Raw genomic sequence first — 19,193 nt, 5'->3', positions numbered from 1 at the left:
AGGGTGCTTTGTCACGGTTCTTTCATTGACCGTATTGCCACAGTACCTGAGGGCCATAAGTGCAGAGGATTTTAATGCCTTGTCTAAACTACTGATTTTAACCCAGTTTGTACCAGATTAGGACTTGGTTGGTAACCATGGCAACCAGCTGTCGTTTCGCCTTTGCCAGAAGCCAAGCTAGAACCTGATTGTCTTCCTATAACAAGTTCATAATTTTAACTTTATGGTGGGGACAGGACTCTGACCGGTGGCTGGTTGGCATTCCGCCTAGGTCTGTGTTCTCGGATGTCCAGAACGCATTGCCCCACATGCACTGATACTACAGTGTGCATGTCCTCCAGATGCACTATTACGTAAGGTTTTTCCAGAATAAAACTGATATATAGCTGTACTTCTTCTGCGGAGAATGGCTTAGTAGCAAATTACAGGTGTCACCCCTTAAACGCAGGCGTCTTGATGTGGCTGTACATGTGTCTAACAGAGTTTGTTTGGTTTACAGTACAAGAAGGAAGGACAAAACGTAACCAGTTACTGCCATGAAACCTTTCCAGGATGGGTGCATGACGTGCTAGGCCATAATTGGGCATGTTTTATCGGACACAAAGTTTCGCCCTCTCCCTCCAGCATTCATGTGAACCAGCTCCCTCATCAGAAACCAAGGGAAAGGTGAGTGCACACAGTGAATGGAGGATGACTTTTTATTTTGAAATACGGTGACATCAGCAGTTGTGTTTTAAGTTCCAGACTTAAATGTGTGGACTGGCTCCGGGGCAAGATGCAAAGCTATAGTATCACAGCAGGTTTGTGGTCCAAATGAAACTAAATTCCTTAGGCCTGGGGAAGCAAGTAGTGGTGATGGGGAAGTTTAGTGGACAGGGTTTCCATTTTCTTCAGATACGGCACGCTGTCTTTAAGCTCAACTTTAATCACAGTCAAAATGGAAAGCTACATTTAATCTGCTTAAAAAAGTTCTGGAGATGTTTGTAAGCTTCCTGGATGAAACATGCAGAATCCGTAGCAATAACGATGTCTACAATTATTCCAGTTTAAGTGTTGTCCGATGCCAGCCATTCATTTCCCGCTGCTAACAGCTAAATGGTGAATATCCTTACTTTTCAACATAAGAAATCACTGTGGTCACTGGATATTATTCAGTCACAAATCCAAATGGGAGGAGAGGTGGTCTTAGTTAAGCTTTGGAATGAGATTTGATCCACAGTGTGAAAAAGATGGAGAACCTCTATCTAAATAACCTGGTATGCTTGTCCAATTGGCTCTCTGAGGTACACTCATATTTTGAACCTTAATCTTGCATCAACCCACTTCTAATAGAATAGAAGGACTTAGACTGAAGATCTAAAGCACTGGGTGTGGGAATTTGAAAGAAGAAGGTTAGGAAGTGGTCATCTCTGCATTCAGAAAATCCAGAGAATAGAGGAAAAGTTCTGAATTTAAATCTTAAATCCAAATAATCCCTTTCAGGCAAATGATCCCATGTAATGTCCTCTTTAACTACTGGGACTACTTAAGGTAAAAGGGGAGAAATAACTGGCTTGATATTTGTTTCTCCCCCACACCACAGGGCAAGTCTATGTTTAAAACGCTGCTTCGGCGCAGCTGCCTTGCTGTAGTGCTTTAATGAAGAGAATAAACCGACTGGGGAGAGTTCTCCTGTCGGCATAGTTAATCCACCTCCCCAACAGGTGGTAGCTATGTCTGCGGGAGTGCTGTCTACACTGGGGCTAGGGGTCACTATAACTATGACACTTGGAGCGGGGAGGGTTTTTTTTTTTCACACCCCTGAGCAATGTTGTTATGCCATTATAGGTCAGTAGGGTAGACTATACCTCAGTTTTACAGCTGTCTTACAAGAGCCTGCTCCTAACCGAGTGGTAAAGTGTTAAGTTGTCTAATCACAGCAGTTGTGTGAATAGTCTTCAGGCCAAACTTTTATCTTATTGTACTGTTCCTGATTGTCTGCAGGTTTTCAAGGAGGCCTTATGTACAAAACTTTGACTTTGTGAAAGCTATCAATACTGTTCAAAAATCCTGGACAGCAACAACATACAAGGAATATGAAAGCCTCTCCCTGGAAGAACTAACTAGAAGAGCTGGCGGTCTCAAGTCCAGAGCTCCGAGGTATTAAAGTTTTCCTACTTAGGTCACTCACGAGGCCTGCTGGTGAGAATCATTCACTGAGTTCTTTGGAGCTTCGCTGATTATCATCAGCTATGGATCTGGCTCCTAGTTCAGTTTATATATAATATACTGTGGAATCCAGATGTATTCAGACCCTTTACTGTATGATTGAGTGCCGGCATATTTGCCTGTTTGAGTTCTGATGATCCAAACATACCTGGCTGTCTTGCAGGCACTTCCAATGAATGGGAGTTTTCGCTGTTTGAGCCAGTCCTGAAATTGCCTCAGAATATACAGATTAAGGGAAGAGGTGATGACATGGGTGTAGAATGGGAATTTTAGAATTAGACTCTTAACCATCCATCACTCAGGTTGTGCCCACACACAGCTATGGCAGGCAGGTAGGTGTATTTATCCTTTAAATAAAGTTAATTAGGGAGTGCATAACCTTCAATACAAAAACAGCCATAGGCAATCATGGCTGAAATATAGACAATGCAGATTTTGAGAAGGAGTTCTCTGTCATGATATCAAATTGCCCATCCCAGTGTCTCATTCTGTAGATAACTTGGGGAGAATGCTGGCCTATATTTTATACATTGAGTAAGGCACACACCATTCAATATCAGGCAGCAGGGGGTTGTGTACGCACACCATAACCTCTGATTTCAGTACAGTCTGATCAAACTTGTAACTGGAAGTAGAAATTGTTTTTCCTTTGAAATTTCCCATTGTGTAGCTGTTCCCTTCAGTACATTAGCAAGAAGGAGAGTAAAGCTGCCTTCCTATGCAGATGTCTTTTTTCACTCTCAGATGGTTGACTCTGATGGTGTTGAGCCATGTCCTGAAGTAGGAGAGGGCTGTAGGGAAGAAATATTGTTCATACTTTTCCCCCAAACTTCACTGTACTATAGAAGTCAAGTGTGGAGGTAGAATTTGAAATATCTCTAGCTTTTGCGACTCTGATTACGAAGAATGCCAAATATTTGCTCTGTGCATGCAGATAATGTTGGAGCTTCCAGATATGTTGGTAAGATTATGTGTTGTCCCTGTGAAGACAGTCACGTGCCCTGACAATCACAGAAAAATAGCACTAAGTACAGACACACAACCATTAGACTCTCCATCGTCTGCGTGTAATGTTAGATCTCTGTAGTGCACTTGGAGCAGCACTTGTTGGGCTGGTCTCTCCGGTCTGCTGAGAGTAGAAGTGAGCCTGATGCTCTTCACAAGCACTTGACTTTTAAAGAGAGTGAAATGCTTACCTGTGCAATCTTTTTGGCTTGTCTGCACTATGACTATCTGCCAGCAATGGGTGCAGCTGAGGACGGTTTAGCTGCAAGTGTAGACAGGGACAGTCAGCATTCAGAACCACTTCAGTAGCTGCGGAGAAAGTCGGCTTCAAGTGGCTGTCTCCAAGCATGCTTTAACCATGATCATCGGAAGCATGGCTGGACACTTTGTCCTTGTCAGCGCTTGCAGTTAACCTCTGATTGATGCACATTGACAGTAATTGGTGATTTTGTGTACTTTCAAGAAACCCTGTGTATTCTTAATGAAATTTTGTTGATAGCACAGATATTCAGTAGCTGTTCAAAGTCTTTTGCAAGGCTGTCATCCTTGATGATATTGTGATATTAGTTCAGCACTTCAAAACAAAAACAAACTTTTGGACTGATTTAATTGCCCTAACAAGCGGGTTGTTATGGCATAAATAAAATAAACCCGTCTACTCCAGCAGGGATTGTGACTATTTTCTCTTTGCCATATTCCATCCCACTGAAGCTAAGCAATAAAGAATCACTTGTGAGACTTGACACCCATTCAGTGTGCGTGGAGGGGGTTGCTAGCTCTAGATACAATTAGGCGGATTAACACGCGGGCCCCAGCCAATTTGGGGGCCCCCAGGAACATCGCAAATGTGGCACCGCCCTCTTCTCATCCTCTTCTCCCATGTGGCCCCGCCTCCTGGCCAGGCTGGAATCTGGAACTGGGCCAGAGCCAGGGAGCCCTGAACCTTTTGCCTGTCCTGGGCAGAGGGTTGGGGGGCCCAAGAGCAGCCCCCTGGCCTGTGTCCCTGCCCCCCGGGGTGCACCGCCCAGGACAGGTGGAGGGTTTGGAGGGGATTTCACCAGAACTGGGAGGGGGGGCAAGGGGGCTATGCCCTCCCATTTTTTAACAAAAGAAATCTGCCTTAGTGAGAGCAGGGAGCACCGTATCATCAGCGCTGGCCCTTGCTCAGCCAGGGCCGGCTCTGTGTGTGGCTGCAGCTCCTAATCCTGGCTCTGCAGGTGGCAGATGACTCCAGTTCTGGGCAGAGGGAGCCCGGCTTGGGTGGGGGGTTGGGTTGCAGGGTCCTGAGACAGGCAGTGGATGGATGTAGTTGGGGGCAATGATCCCCAAAACGGATGAGGCGTGGAGGGACGTTCAAGGGGTCATGTGCCATTGCCCCCCCCCCCCATTTCTGCAGCTCTGAGCTGCTCTGCTCTGCCTTTAATTTAAAAAAAAACTGATCTAAATGTGGGAACACACCAAAAAAAAGCCTAAATCCTTCTGGGGGGTGGGTGGAAAATGGGGGAAGGGAGTGGGGGGAGAGAAGGGGATGAGAGGGTGGGGCAATGGTGAGGGGAAGGGGGATGGGATGAGGAAGAGGGAAGACAAGGAGAAGGGGGATGGGATGGGGAGAGGAAGCGGGAGGGGGAAGAGAAGAAGGCGGATGGGGTGGGGAGAGGGGTAGGGAGAAGAGGAGAAGGGAGATGGCGCAGGGGGCGATGGGTAGAGGCACTTTGCGTCTGAATTGCCTGAGTGGCCACAGCTCCTGCACTCAGGTCACTGCAGCACCTTTTACAAAAGTTTCATCACCCTGGGGCTCCCCACAGGGACCTGGCTCCCTGGGCAGCTGCCGCAGCTCTTAGCACAGCCCGACAGGGCCTCGGGGAGAGGAAGAGCAGGGGGCGTGGGCCCATGGCGAGGGAGGCTGTGGGGGGCCCAAAAGTTCTTTGTTCCCGGGGTCCCATTAAATCTTAATCTGCCTCTGCTATTAGGAAATAGTCTGTGGAAGCAAAATTGCTAGACGTGTCCGTTCCTCATGCAATCTCTTTTCCTCTGCCTAGACATTGTGATGGTAATTTAATGTCAAATGTATGTTCTTGTGTTTTAGACCGAAGCCTGCGCCACTAACGCCCGAATTAGTCAAACAAGTTTCAGTTTTGCCAGAATTCTGGGACTGGAGGAACATCAATGGTGTCAACTATGTCAGTCCTGTAAGAAACCAAGGTACGAGGTTTTTCATACTCCCCATATGAGACTATCTGCAAAAAGTACCTCGTACTTAATCTATTGCATGTCAGTATCATGAAAGGTCTGAATTTGCTTTGCTGTATGGTCCCCTGCGATAGGCAGTAGAACACGCCTGATATACAAACTCTCTGCTAAGGCTTGGAAAAGTTTTCACTCTTAATACTTCCTGCCAAAGTAGAAGACTACTTCCTGTTAGACCGTCCGGTTCAATACAGGAGTGAAAGTCAATTACCATGGCTCTCTGAATGGAGATCGCTAGCAAATTCTGTTTGTCCAAACTGTCATCGTGATGAATTTCTGCCCACCACAATCTCAGAACTGATACAGTGCAAGTTCAGTTATTAATTTTTCTGCTAATTGCTGCTGACAGCGTATTATCATACAATTTTAACCAATAATCCCTTGAAGGATTGTTTATACCATCCTGAAGTCTCATTATTTAAATCATTTTAGGAATAATTAGTTACATGACTGATCTGTTACAGAAATAGGTGTCTGTTTATATTTTGAAAAGCATAGACACTGGTAAACTTCTGATACTCCCATAAACAAAATGCAACCACTGTAAAGCTTTCTCCTCACTCCTGCACTAGTACAGGTCTTCCTTCTTAGCTAGATTTAAAGGTTCAGTCTTACTATTATTTATTTGTAGTGGTTCAAAATCTTCTCTTGAGGCAAATGGAATGGAGTGCTGCTATATAATGAAGTTGTTTCCTTAAACCATTGGTCCCTTTCCAATGCATGAGGGGCGTGTGTGTGTACTGAAGAATTCTTAACAAGATTTTGGGGGGAGTTGGAGGGGAGAGGAAAGAGGGAGGAGGATGTGGGTGTTGGTGGAATGTGAGAGAGTTGGTTCACAATCTGATCTGTTGCTGAATGATGATTGGAAATATTGAAATGTTTACACAGGGATTATCAACAGCTAACCGGTGTAAAGACCTATGCTTCCTTTGTACTTTCAGTTCACTTGAGAAATGTATCATCCCTTCTTCATTCAGTGGGTAACAAGATCTAAGGCTTCCTCTTCCTGAAGCAGCATTGTAAACATGTTCTCAGTATGGGGAGTCTTGCTTTGCTGTTTTCAGGAATGGGAGTTGCCTAAACCCCCTCATATTGTGTTGAGAAAGCACCTGCAACACATAAAGGAATTCAGGTGGACTGTGTTTGCATGTCACATTCAGCCAGAAATGAGCATATTTGGTATGATAAATAGCCAAAAAGATAACATTATTAATATGCGTAGTGCTGACATATCAAATAATTCATCTTCCTTACAATAATGAGCTATTGTAGATTTGCAGAGGCATCAGACATCAATGGCTGTAAATAGTTATTAGTAAAACAATGGCACAATATTAAGATTTAGATGCTGAAAGTTTGAAAATGCACTGAAGACTAACAGAACCATGAGCAACAAGAAGCATGTTTTTTCAAACAGCCAATCATGCTAGGCAAACTTGCACATGCTAAGCTGTTGAAACAGTGCTGCATTCACTGCAAGATCATGCTCTCTTCATGTGTTTACTATTAGAACCATGTGACCGCTACTATTGTCCCAAATGGACAAGAATTTCATAAGGACAAAAGTCTAGTCTTTGAAGATAATCCTTCAAAATTAGAGGCAGGCCTCCAGCCACAGTTTTCTTGGTTTGTAATCTTTATTTATATCTATGATAGCAAATCAGCATTCCCCAGTATAATCTGTCACCTTTTTTTTAGGTAACCTCATTTACTTACTATTCAGTACAGTAACTGAGTTACTGTACCCTTTAATGCCAGCTAACACTAAGAGATAAAGGCCCGATGTACACCACAGACTTAGGTCGATGTAAGGCACCTTACGTCGAGCTAATTATGTCAGAGACTACACCACAGCCTTGCTCCCTCCGATGAAGTGCTCTGCTACACTGACATAAGAACTCCACCTCCACTTATGTCAGTGTAGACACTGTTACTTATGTTGGTTGTCATTCTTGTCAATTTCATGACTTCCTGCTGGAGCCTTGATACTGACAAGAAAGGCTGGTAGGTTCCCTGTTGTGAACCCGGCATCTGGCTCACAGCTCGGGCTATCACCCTGGGGTGGGTGAGTAGCTCCAGCTAGAGCCAGCTGCCCCTGGGTTCTGGGACGCAGAGCTCCCCTCCAGGATCTGAGAGCTGAGGAGTGGGGGCAGCTGGGCTCTCTACAGGCTGTGGGGAGCCCAGGGTCTCAGCTCCCCACACTGCTCCTCTTAAGTCGGGGGAAGCACTCCTGGCAAGGACATGTACCACTGACAGAAGGAAGGTAGTGAACCATGGCAGGTAATTACTGCAGTAGCTGTAAGTCAACCTAACATAGCTCGACTTAACTTTGTAGTGTAGACATGCCCAATGCTCAGTTTGAAACTAGAAGCAAACAGAATAAAGAACTCTAATACAAATTAAGCTTCAATAAAATCACTGTCCCAGGAACCCCCCTTCCCGTGCTTTAGATATCTTCTGCAGAAGAGATTAGTTTGAGAGGCTGCATTGCTGTCAGTTTCTACTATGGGGAAATATTGTTAGGCAATTACATCACAGTAACCAATTTAGCCCGGAGAGCTAGGATTCTCAGTAAATCTCTGTTCTGGCTCCTGTAATCTTCCTCTCAAACCAGAGTAGGTGGAAAAACATAGTGACCTACTGATTCCTCACCTTCTAAAGGCGTTTTGTGCCCTTTAATCATTTTTCATCATTTAATGATCCTTTTGCCACAGACTGAGTGGAATCTAATGCAGTTAAGTCTGTGATTGACTTGGAATTGAATTTGTGGGGAGCATCTGACATGCAACAATTCCAGCAATTATCTCTGATCTCCACTGATATTCCATTTCTATGTGGGTGCCATATTAGGAGCTTCCCAGAGTGCACTGCTGCCGTTAATAGGGAGAATGTTTTTTTTTTTTTTTTAAAAAAAGTTACTTCCGGGACAATGATTACATGAATGAGACCTGGCCTGCTGTGGCTTGGCCAATCAACAAACAATGGAATGATTGTGTAAGAACGGGTGTCACCTTTCACCACTTTGAACATGAATGCTCTTTGCCCAGCAGTGTGATCAGAGAGCAACTTCCACCCCTCCTCTTCAGAGGTGCATCCAACGTCTTAATGTTGAATAATGGTACAATTTCATAAAGTCCTACTTTTATAATAGCCCTGCTTGATGCCCTCCTATACATAGCTTGAGACATGAGGTAGTTTCTTTTTGTATTCTCAAAGCCTCATTACTTTTTTAAGCTTTGCAGTATTTTCCTTTGTAGTGGGCAAGTCAGTTGGGGCCTGGGTGAGGGGCGATAGTCAGAATAAGATCTCAGCTAAGCAACTCCCCCTCTACAGTGAGGCTACTTCACTTTCAAAGTTTCTACTACATCACAGAAAACACCAAGAGGGGGCGAAGGAGCTCAAACTAAAAGGCAACACTAAATTTTGATGTAAAATATGATGCTAGGTGACTTATCTTGTTACCTGTCAGCAGAGGACAACTACTCTGAAAAGCCAGAGTATGATTGCATGCTGTTTGAGAGAATCACAAAATCCACAAAATTAAACTTCACACTTACATTGCCAGACTCTAAAACAAGCCATTACTTTAGAAGCAGCAGTATAAGTATAGTGATGCAGTGAGAAACTATGGCTCTAAATACACTAATGTGCTGAGGATATCTAGAATAGTATGTCCAGAGTTTAGTTGACACAGGTCATAGGACACCTTTTAGGAGAGCTTCACAAAGAGCAGCCTCAAAGAGTTGGTTATGAGCATTCTCCGCACCATGCTAACAAATATTTTTTTATATGACCATTCGGAGGCAACAGCTTAGCAATTATGCAGCTTTTAAAACTAGACAATTAAAAAGTTAAACTTAAATTTTTTAATAAGAGAAACTATATTAAAAAAAACTTCTCAGTCTTGCTGCTTCCTTTTAGGAGACATCAAACCTGCTTTATGACCACAGCTGGTCCTTAAAGGGACTTCTAAATGCTAACTTCAGTGGAACTATTTTTGTGCTTACAGTTAAGCATATTTAAATAGCTTTCTTGAACTGGAGCCTAACTTTTGGTCAAATTGAAGACAATGTCAAAGCAAGGTTGACTTGATTCAACAGCCTGTGCAATATAAGGGTTGCCTCCCTTTACAGCAACCTGGTCTTGTTTAGTTTACTGATGTTTTATATTTCCTGTTTTCCTCAGCATCATGTGGCAGCTGCTATGCGTTTGCTTCCATGGGCATGTTGGAGGCAAGAATTCGTATCCTCACTAACAATACTCAGACACCAATCTTCAGTCCCCAGCAGGTTGTGTCCTGCAGCCATTATTCTCAAGGTGAGTGGACTGGAGATGTTCCCCTGGTATTGAGGAGATGGGGGAGGAACACCCCCCCCAAGGATTTTGTCACTACAGGAGAGGAAGGGTTGATGGTCTCTTCTAATTGATTGGCAACCATTTTTGTAAGCCTGTCTGTGGTCTTGGGGTGGGAAGCTCCTTTACTGTGAAATAGCAGCTTCAGAAAGCCAGGGTATTAGAACACACTTCTTTCATAACTGAAAGAAATGACTAATTCTTGAGTGTCATATGCTTAGAACTACATTTTATGGTAGCTGAGTTCTGTGACTCCATCATAGTGATCCAGATTTAATTCCAGAGTCATTAGAGTCCATTTTGCTGTGTGCATGGGAATGTCGTATTGGAGTTGAACCATCAGTAGTTTGCTTAACATTAGCTAGTAGTCTGTGGAGACTGGCTGCTCATTTGGTGTCTGCTGTCCTTCTTCTCCAGCTGCTTGTGCAGGCATCCAGGCACTTCATTGTAAACAGCCTTGGATGGATGCAAAAAGCAGCTGGAAACAAGGGAAAGGAACCTGTCTAGGGGAATGTGCTGTGTTGGAGAGGATCCTGGAGCTGTAATCCACCTGCAGAGAAGAGGGAATGTCTAGGGGGAGCAGAGGAGATTGGAATTGGGCAGTCCAGGGGAGTTAGGAGAAGGCCACCAGACTGGGTAGCACAACTAGGGAGAAGGGCCCAAAATGTTCCTGAAGCATGTACAGAGGGAGGAAGAACAGAGCGGTGTGGGGAGGCAAAAGGAAAAGCAAAAAGTAGCAGACCATGCGATTCTCTTTTGGGAAAAAGGACACCACCCCCACCGTATCTGACAGGTACAATACCTATGTTTTTTATTGGTGCTATGTTTCCATGTAAGGAATTGCTGTGGTTACCATGGGGATGTCATAGAGTCACAAATGACTGAGGAGATAGCTTGTGCAGTAGGGAAGAGAGAGTGAAGGTGGTCCACCCTGTGAGTCAGCTTGAGAGCCTCTGCTCTGGGTGTTAAAAGAATGTTAGGCTTTGTTTCCTCTTGATCTCAGGGGAGAGATGAGAGTGGTTCCCTTTCAACTGTAACCTGCATTAGCCATGCTCAGTCTGATACAAAATATCGGGGATACTAAAGACTTGTGGTGATTTTTAAAACAATGAACTTGCAGTTTCCTCTCCTACCCCAAAAAGACCTTCTGCAAGGAATAATCAGATCTTTTCTGACTATTTCAGGTTGTGATGGTGGATTCCCATACCTCATTGCTGGGAAATACAGCCAAGATTTTGGTGTGGTGGAGGAAGAGTGTTTCCCTTACACAGCCACAGATTCTCCATGCACTCCAAAGCGGAACTGTTACCATTACTATGCCTCTGAGTATCACTATGTTGGAGGGTTTTATGGAAGCTGCAATGAAGCCCTGATGAAGCTTGAACTTGTCATATATGGGCCAATGGCCGTTGCTTTTGAAGTTTATAGTGATTTCATGCTCTATAGAGGAGGAATCTACCATCACACTGGACTGCAGGATGAGTTCAACCCTTTTGAGTTGACCAATCATGCTGTGTTGCTCGTGGGGTATGGCAAAGATCCAGATACTGGTGAGAAGTTCTGGACAGTGAAAAATAGCTGGGGAAGCTCATGGGGAGAAAATGGTTACTTCAGAATCCGCCGGGGCACCGATGAATGTGCCATTGAAAGTATAGCAGTGTCCGCAACTCCTGTTCCAAAATTATAAAGCAAAACTCTTTTCCCCAGTGCCTCATTTCTGAGAAGCAAATTTCTTTGCCATAGAAATGTATTGATTATATTATATACTTGGAAAATTTTACTGCAGTATTTTAAAGCTTAAGAATGAGCTTTAATGAGATTTTTCAGAATTAAGTGAGCAGTTTTCACTCTCTACCACTGACGACACTTCAAAATTCTGTTGTTTGTTTATGATACACAAAGATACACTTCCTCACAGTAAATTCTCTAAGAACACAATTGCCATTAGATTAACAATAAGCGGTAGTTATTCATCATTGTATAAAGCCCCAATATTCTTTTTCTTCTCCTTGGACAATCTTAAAACTAGACCTCAGAAGGAAATGATTGTTACAATAATCTATAATTACTTAAAGGGCACTTTTTAAAGTATTGTGCCTTACTATTGGGACATCAGGGGATCATTGTCTTTTAAAATTGGACATCTTAAGTGTGCATCAGAGGATGATTACACTGTGAATAAAGGGAAACTTTAAAGCTTTAAGTGTTTGGCAAACATGCAAGCAAAATGTCAGATGTCAAACCCTCTGAACCTCAAAGTTCGTTTTACATATTGGCCTTTTACTGCATTTATGTGGCGGTTTTCTTAAGTTCCTATTTTTATTAATGTCATTTGAATTCAATTCCAAGCTGATCCTCAATAAAAGTCTGACTCTATTGCTATGGGAGTTGTTTCTTACTGAAGTTAGTGCCTTTTTATTGCTATGACCTACACCAACAGCTTCAAAATTGAAAAGGGGTATTCAGGTATTTTAGCGTAAGGAAGATTTTGGGGTGGGGGGTGGAGGGGAATTATAAATCATCTGACCTCCAGCCAGTTCTGTTCGGTATCGGTTCTTACACTGCGTGGTATTGCTCTTTAGTGCAAGCGCAAGCAGAGTCTTTGTGCAGAGTCTTTGTACAGCGCCTAGCACAGTGCAGTCCCAGTCCATGATTAGAGCTTCTTGGTGGTATGGCAGCATTAATAATAATCTGTGCGTGGATGTAAATAAGGCTATGTCAGCTGTAATCCTCTACACTGAGAGGTAATACCTCAAGTCCCATATGTATCTGCTCCCATATTTCCATGTCCATATGTAGGTAAGAAAAGGAATGGTTAACAGGCATGACGGAAGAGATGTGAGCATAGACAGTCCTCCTCTGCAGCGGGGAGATGTCACATAGCATCCTCCTGCAACTAGACAGGAATAATGAGGCAGATGCATAGCAGGACCCCTTATTAATGCAGGATTGTCCTTAACTGGCTCAGGTATACAACAATAAATCTGTGCTGTGCAGAATCACACTCCTTATATCTAGACAGACATTCTGTTCACAGTGCCGCTTTGTTTATTTGTATTACAAATAGCAGCTAGAGGCCCCAACAAAGATTGGGGGCCCCAATGCGCTTCACAAACTCATGGTAAAATGGTCTCTGCCCCAAAGGTTACAGTCTAAATAGACAAGAGAAATGGTGGAAGAAAGGAGCTCTGATCCCTCTTTACAGGTGGGGAACTGAAGTGCAGAGACTTAAGTGCATACCTCTCAACAGTCCCTCAGTGCATAGGAATTCCCAGACTGGATCAGATCTGAGGTCTGTCTAGTCTCCACCAGTGGCCAGCCCAAGATGCTTCAGAGGAAGGTGGGAGCAGCCGCAAAAGAAGGCAGATACGGGATAATCTGCCCCCCATTCAGGTCTCATCCTAATCCCTAAAATTGGCTGTAGCATCAGAGCTGTCTCACACAGAATCAGAAAAGGCCAGAGGTCTTTCCTGATATCACTGAGTCATCTGAGGCTGTGCTTCTCCTTTCATTTCCTTCTTCTCTTATTCCTACTCTCTTCTCCTCTTCCATCTTTGAGTCAACTTAATACAAGCAGACAAGCTATTTGTAGATACTAGATACGAGCCTCAGTCATCCATAGCCTGTTATTCTTCTATCATATTACAGATCCTTTAGGTTGCTACTTGGGATCTAGTGTAACACTGAATAGCATTTTTCTGCTGTGGTAAAATCAATAATGCTTGCAGCACTTTCTCTTGTGCTTTACTATGGAGCTATTTAAATGCCCATTTTGTTTGCATATACAGAGGGCGTAACAGCTGGTATACTACAGCAATGCTGCTAACTGCCACTAGGCTGGCTGCCAGTCAAACTGTTTAACTTCAGGATACTCGGCAATCTGTTGGCTTGTTCTTGTCCACTAAAGAACTGCAGTTTACAAGCATTCAACTCAATTACTGTAACTTTGCAAAGGTGGCATGTGCCCACATGAGCCACTGGACTAGTTGTAACAATGGTGAATGTCTTTTTCCCAACCCAGCCCTCCCTCAAGCTGTTGCCGTCAACATTTTTCATTCTAACTTTTCTGACGAAAACTAGTTTTCTCAACAAAATGGAAATTTCCATGGGAAATGTCCAGTTCTGAAACTGCCATGCTTTTGTTGCAAAAACATTTTTTTTGTTTGTTTATACTCAGCTTTTTATTCTCAAAACCCCTCAAAAACTTTAGGTTTTTTGATGAAAAACTATTTTTTCTTAATGAAAATGTTCCCATGAAAGTTTGACTAAAAACACATTTCATGACCTGCTCAGTTGCAGTCCCTGTGCCTTATGGGTATATAAAACAACCTCTTTAAACAAGAAAAATGTCATGGATGCAGGTACTTTGCATGATTAAACTAAACACATGCATTAAATTAGACACCGAAGTAGCTCCAAAGTACGTACATAACGAAAACAGTGCCCATCACAGACCAGTTACTGGAGTATTGTGCTCTTTTGTGAGGACCAACTGATTGGTGTAGGCAACATCGGGACTCTCATTCTACATTAGTACTGCAGCTGTGCACAGTTGACCCAATTCATGATATAACTTGCTCCAAGCAAATGCACTTGCAGTGTTGTGGACAAACTTATAAACACTTGTGTGATTGTGAATGTGAGCTGTATATTCCAAGTGGAAAAAGGCCTGTTTTCAGTCTCGTGCTCTGAGACCACTATACAATGAATAGTCGTGGTTTCATCCTTAGTAACACACTTTGAACATATTGTATGTTCAAGGATTCCTGTTCTTTGGCTGTCATCACTGTGTCGCCAACACTCAACGATAACTGGTGTTTTTCTTAAAGCCCTGAAGTCAACTGAATGCATCAGCTTCTCAGCTTTTCTTTAAACAAGGATTGTAGTCTTTATGGTTATGGAGATAAGCTTAAAAACATGACTGCTTCTTGCTAAAGGTGCAGAAGGTAAATAATTCCAAATGGATTTTTTTTTTAGATCTCATGGGTTTTTGTAAAGCTTGGGCATTGTACTGCCGTGGGTGGGTGTGTGTATATAAAATCTCCCACCATTACTCTCCTTTGGGCCCTAATGGCAATGCTGGTGTAGAAAGGACATTGGTGTTCACTATTACTTATCACCATGTCATCTACACCTGCTCCAAGCCAATAAAAACACTGGTGTCCCCTCTATACTAGCATTCCACAGGGGCAGCTGAATACAGTGGTGGTCTTCCCATAATCTAGTGTGGTTACAGACTCTCGCTCAGAACCAGACTCATTTGTTTTCTTCTGGCTTGCAGTGTGCTGTATTTAATTATCATATTTCAGAAATGTCAAACACACAGCCCACTTCAGCTATTTACATGGCCAGCATAAATCACTTGGATTCTGTGGATTCTAAGATTTTGTTAGTTTTTGTTAGGGATTGTATGCTAAGAGGAATGGAAAGAATCACCTGCAAGAGATGGAGACACCAGGACAACGTGCTGTCTTCCTGGAACCAGGATGTGGCTGCAAGATTGGATAGGATTCCAGAATTGTTGGGCAAGGCTCCACTAGTGATAGTGAATATCAGTGGAGACGCTGCTTCACATGATGCATTTGCAGATTATAGACTACTCCAGAGAACTCAGACATTCCCCTCCTTCAGTGGCATGCCAAGTGATTTCCTCAGAGATCCTTCCTGTCCCACAAGCAAAAAAGACAGAAGATTCTAGAAGTGAACCACTCTCTATGTAAGTGGTGTAAGATTGAAAATTCTGGTTTCATGGAATATTGGTCCACCTTTGTTGGGGACAGGGAGCCTGCATAGTTTGGATGGCTTCCATCTCAGGAAAAGAGCAACCAATCTTCAGGGAGACAGGCTAGTCAAGGGACTAGTGAGGAGGGCATTGAACCAACAAAAAGAGACAATGAAGGGGCAGAACAACTGAACACTCATTTAGCACAAAATCAAGGTGTCAAGAACAAAATTAATGAAGGCATGAAGAGATATGAAAAGATGAAACTCTTTCATTGTCTATACATCAATGTTAGGCACCTGGGTAATAAGAGGAATTTGAATTGCTCACTTATGAGCATAAATACAACCTATTTGGTATTTCTGAAACTCATTGGGAAGATTTGTGTGACTGGAATGTTTATCACTGGTATAACTAGAGCTGGTCAGAAATTCTGTGATGGAACATTTTTCTGTCAGAGAATGTTGAATTGTCAAAATCAAACTCTTCCCCTAAGACAGTTGAATTTCAATGAAGGTCTGATGGAAAGCAGGCAAGGTTCCTTGGAAACCAGCTTACCCACCCAGCTCCTTAGCAATTTGGGCTTCCAAGTTCCTGAGTTTTTTTGGCAGCCCGCAAGGTCTCTTAGCTACAGACCTTGAGCCTTTGCAGTTCCCAGAGAATTTTGAAATTTTGGGGGTTTTGTTCCAAATCGTAAGACAACCCAATTTCAAAATATTGAAATCCCCTATGAAATGGGATTACCTTTCTCCACAAGACTTTAGTTATCATCTATTTACAAATGATCAAATGGGACAAAGAGAAGGAAGAGTGGCATTCTGTCAGAAATGACATTGTCAGTGACTGGGAAACAGGTAAATTGGAAGCAAATTGTGACGGTTTTAAACACCCCCATCCGGGATGCCATCTGATGTACTGGGGTTTAACTGAGCCTCTTCTGCTCAACCAGCCTGGGTTCCCTCTACCTGCTTTGCTGAATTAAGCTCTCTGGCATTTTGCAGCACACACACACACAGGTAGGGCCACACCCCGCTGTAGACACAGACTGAAGTCAGCTCTGTGTGAGAGAACTCCCCCAGCACTCAAGTGCACACCCCCTTTTGGAGATAAACCTAAAATAATACTGTCTTGCACTGTATAGAAAAATCTGCCCAAGCTCATAAAAATCCACCTTCTTCCTCAAGGTAAAGAGATGTGCATGACTTCTTGCTCCCCTCCCCCCGTTAGAAATTACATAACCTGGGTTTAATAATAAACAAAATAAGTTTATTAACTACAAATGGTAGATTTTAAATATGTGATGTTGCACTCTATATGATTTTATGAAAATATGCTAATGTGTGAATATAATATAACTGGAATATGCTTCATGCAAAAGGTCTCTTGTAAGGTATCATTACAAAGTTTATAATCTACTGAGTGTGGTCATCCTATTTGTATAAATGTATCACTCTTGTATCTGAAACAAAAAATATGAAATATAACCATGAGGTCATATTGTACTTATGCAAAGTGTGGGCATTAATGATGGTTTGGAATCTTGATGGCTCCCATTAACCAGGACAATTGACTGTAGATGGCTCTGTTTGCTTGCAGGTCTTCCTGTGAGTCAAGCTGGGAGGAATGAAGGCTTGGGATCTCACAGAACATGTGACCCTGTCACCTGGTACTGAAATCCATCTTAAACCTGGTGCTTTTCCATTTAGAAGGGGTAGTGGGGGTGTTAAGGTTCCTTCCCCACTCTGAACTCTAGGGTACAGATGTAGGGACCTGCATGAAAACCTCCTAAGCTTATTTTTACCAGCTTAGGTTAAAACTTCCCCAAGGTACAAACTATTTTCCTTGTTCCCTTGGACTTTACTGCTGCTACCACCAAGCGTCTAACAGTTATATAACCGGGAAAGAGCCTTCTTGGAAACATCTTTCCCCAAAAAATCCTCCCCAAACCCTACACCCCCTTTCCTGGGGAAGGCTTGATAAAAATCCTCACCAATTTACATAGGTGAACACAGACCCAAACCCTTGGATCTTAAGAACAATGAAAAAAGCAATCAGGTTCTTAGAAGAAGAATTTTAATAGAAGAAAAAGTAAAAGAATCACCTCTGTAAAATCAGGATGGTAAATACTTTACAGGGTAATTAGATTCAAAACATAGAGAATCCCTCTCCCTCCAGCTTTTGAAAGTATCTTGTCTCCTCATTGGTCATTTTGGTCAGGTGCCAGCGAGGTTATCCTAGCTTCTTAACCGTTTACAGGTGAAAGGGTTTTTCCTCTGTCCAGGAGGGATTTTAAAGGTGTTTACCCTTCCCTTTATATTTATGACAGCGGGAGACGGGACCCAGAGAGACAAAAGATTCCTGCCTTGTTCCAAAGCTATGTAAGAGGGTGGAACAGAACAAAGGGGGCTGCAGTCATGAGAAATCCCCTAGCTGCCACCTGAGCTGGAACAAGGGCTGTACCCAGGAAAAGGATTGTGCCCAGACCAGGAAGGTGTCCAGTCTGTGAAAGAAACATTGAAACATATCTGAGGGTGAGATTTTATCTGTATTCAGTTTTATTACTGTATTAGGCTTAGACTTGCGTGTTTTATTTTATTTTACTTGGTAATTCACTTTGTTCTGTCTGTTATCACTTGAAACCACTTAAATCCTACTTCTTGTATTTCATAAAATCACTTTTTACTTATTAATTAACCCAGAGTATGTATTAATATCTGGGGGGGGGAAGGGGAGGGACGGACAAACAGATGTGCATATCTCTCTATCAGTGTTATAGAGGGAAAACAATTTATGAATTTACCCTGTATAAACTTTATACAGGGTAAAACGGATTTATTTGTGGTTTGGACCCCATTGGGAGTTGGGCATCTGAGTGTTAGAGATAAGAACACTTCTTAAGCTATTTTCAGTTAAGCCTGCTGCTTTCGGGGGAAGTGGTTCAGACCTGGGTCTGTGTTTGCAGCAGGCTAGCGTGTCTGGCTCAAACCAGGCAGGGTTCTGGAGTCCCAAGCTGGCAGGGAAAACGGGTTAGAAGTAGTCTCAGCACATCAGTTGGCAGTTCCCAAGGGGGGTTCTGTGATCCAACCAGTCACAAAGTGGTTAAAGAGATAGCAAACAGAAAAAAGCAGATTACCTTAGTAAATAAACAAAAGATGCAAACTTATCTTAGCACACTAGAATTTGCAAATTCTCACCATGAGTGATAAACAGGCTGGCAGATTCTTAAGCCACAAGTTGCCTTGGCTTTCCCAGGTTTTCTTACACAGGCTAAAAGTTCTTCAAGCCTGAGACCATCAATTCTCACAGTTCTGTCTTTGTTCCTCAGGTATTTTCAGGTGTGTTGTGGTAGGGAGAGTGAGGTCCTTTCATGTTGTCATTGTCCCTCTTTTATATCTTTCCCCCACTTGCTGGAAAGTTTTTTTTGCTGTGACCTGGGTCAAACAGTTCCCACTGTATAGAACTATCTGACCTGGTCAAACAGTTCCCATTGTGTCGAGCTACTTCTGAGAGGTTTCTATTGCACATGGTGCCTGGGGTGATCCTTATGCTTGTGTGCATTTCCTCAATAAGCCACTAACATTGGCCTCATCCAATGTAGCACATTTGAAATATAGAGACATGGTCGATATTCCCAGCTTGGGATACAAAAATGATACAT

General features: G+C 43.0%; 1 protein-coding gene across 1 annotated transcript in view; it reads left to right on the top strand.

Annotated features, from left to right (window-relative positions):
- Positions 1 to 12,189, top strand: part of CTSC (cathepsin C) — a 33,288-nt gene extending 21,099 nt beyond the window's left edge. The window contains exons 3-7 of the mRNA XM_038374104.2: positions 500 to 666; positions 1,984 to 2,139; positions 5,300 to 5,415; positions 9,646 to 9,777; positions 10,998 to 12,189. Coding sequence (XP_038230032.1) covers positions 500 to 666; positions 1,984 to 2,139; positions 5,300 to 5,415; positions 9,646 to 9,777; positions 10,998 to 11,500 — 1,074 coding nt within the window. The 3' untranslated portion in view covers positions 11,501 to 12,189. The remainder of the gene's footprint in view (positions 1 to 499; positions 667 to 1,983; positions 2,140 to 5,299; positions 5,416 to 9,645; positions 9,778 to 10,997) is intronic.
- The last annotated feature ends 7,004 nt before the right edge of the window (positions 12,190 to 19,193 follow it).

The sequence above is a fragment of the Dermochelys coriacea genome, chromosome 1 (genome assembly GCF_009764565.3).
Source record: "Dermochelys coriacea isolate rDerCor1 chromosome 1, rDerCor1.pri.v4, whole genome shotgun sequence".
Lineage (NCBI taxonomy): Eukaryota > Metazoa > Chordata > Testudines > Dermochelyidae > Dermochelys > Dermochelys coriacea.
The sequence above is the reverse complement of the archived record's forward strand: the minus strand, read 5'-3'. Positions and strand labels throughout refer to the sequence as shown.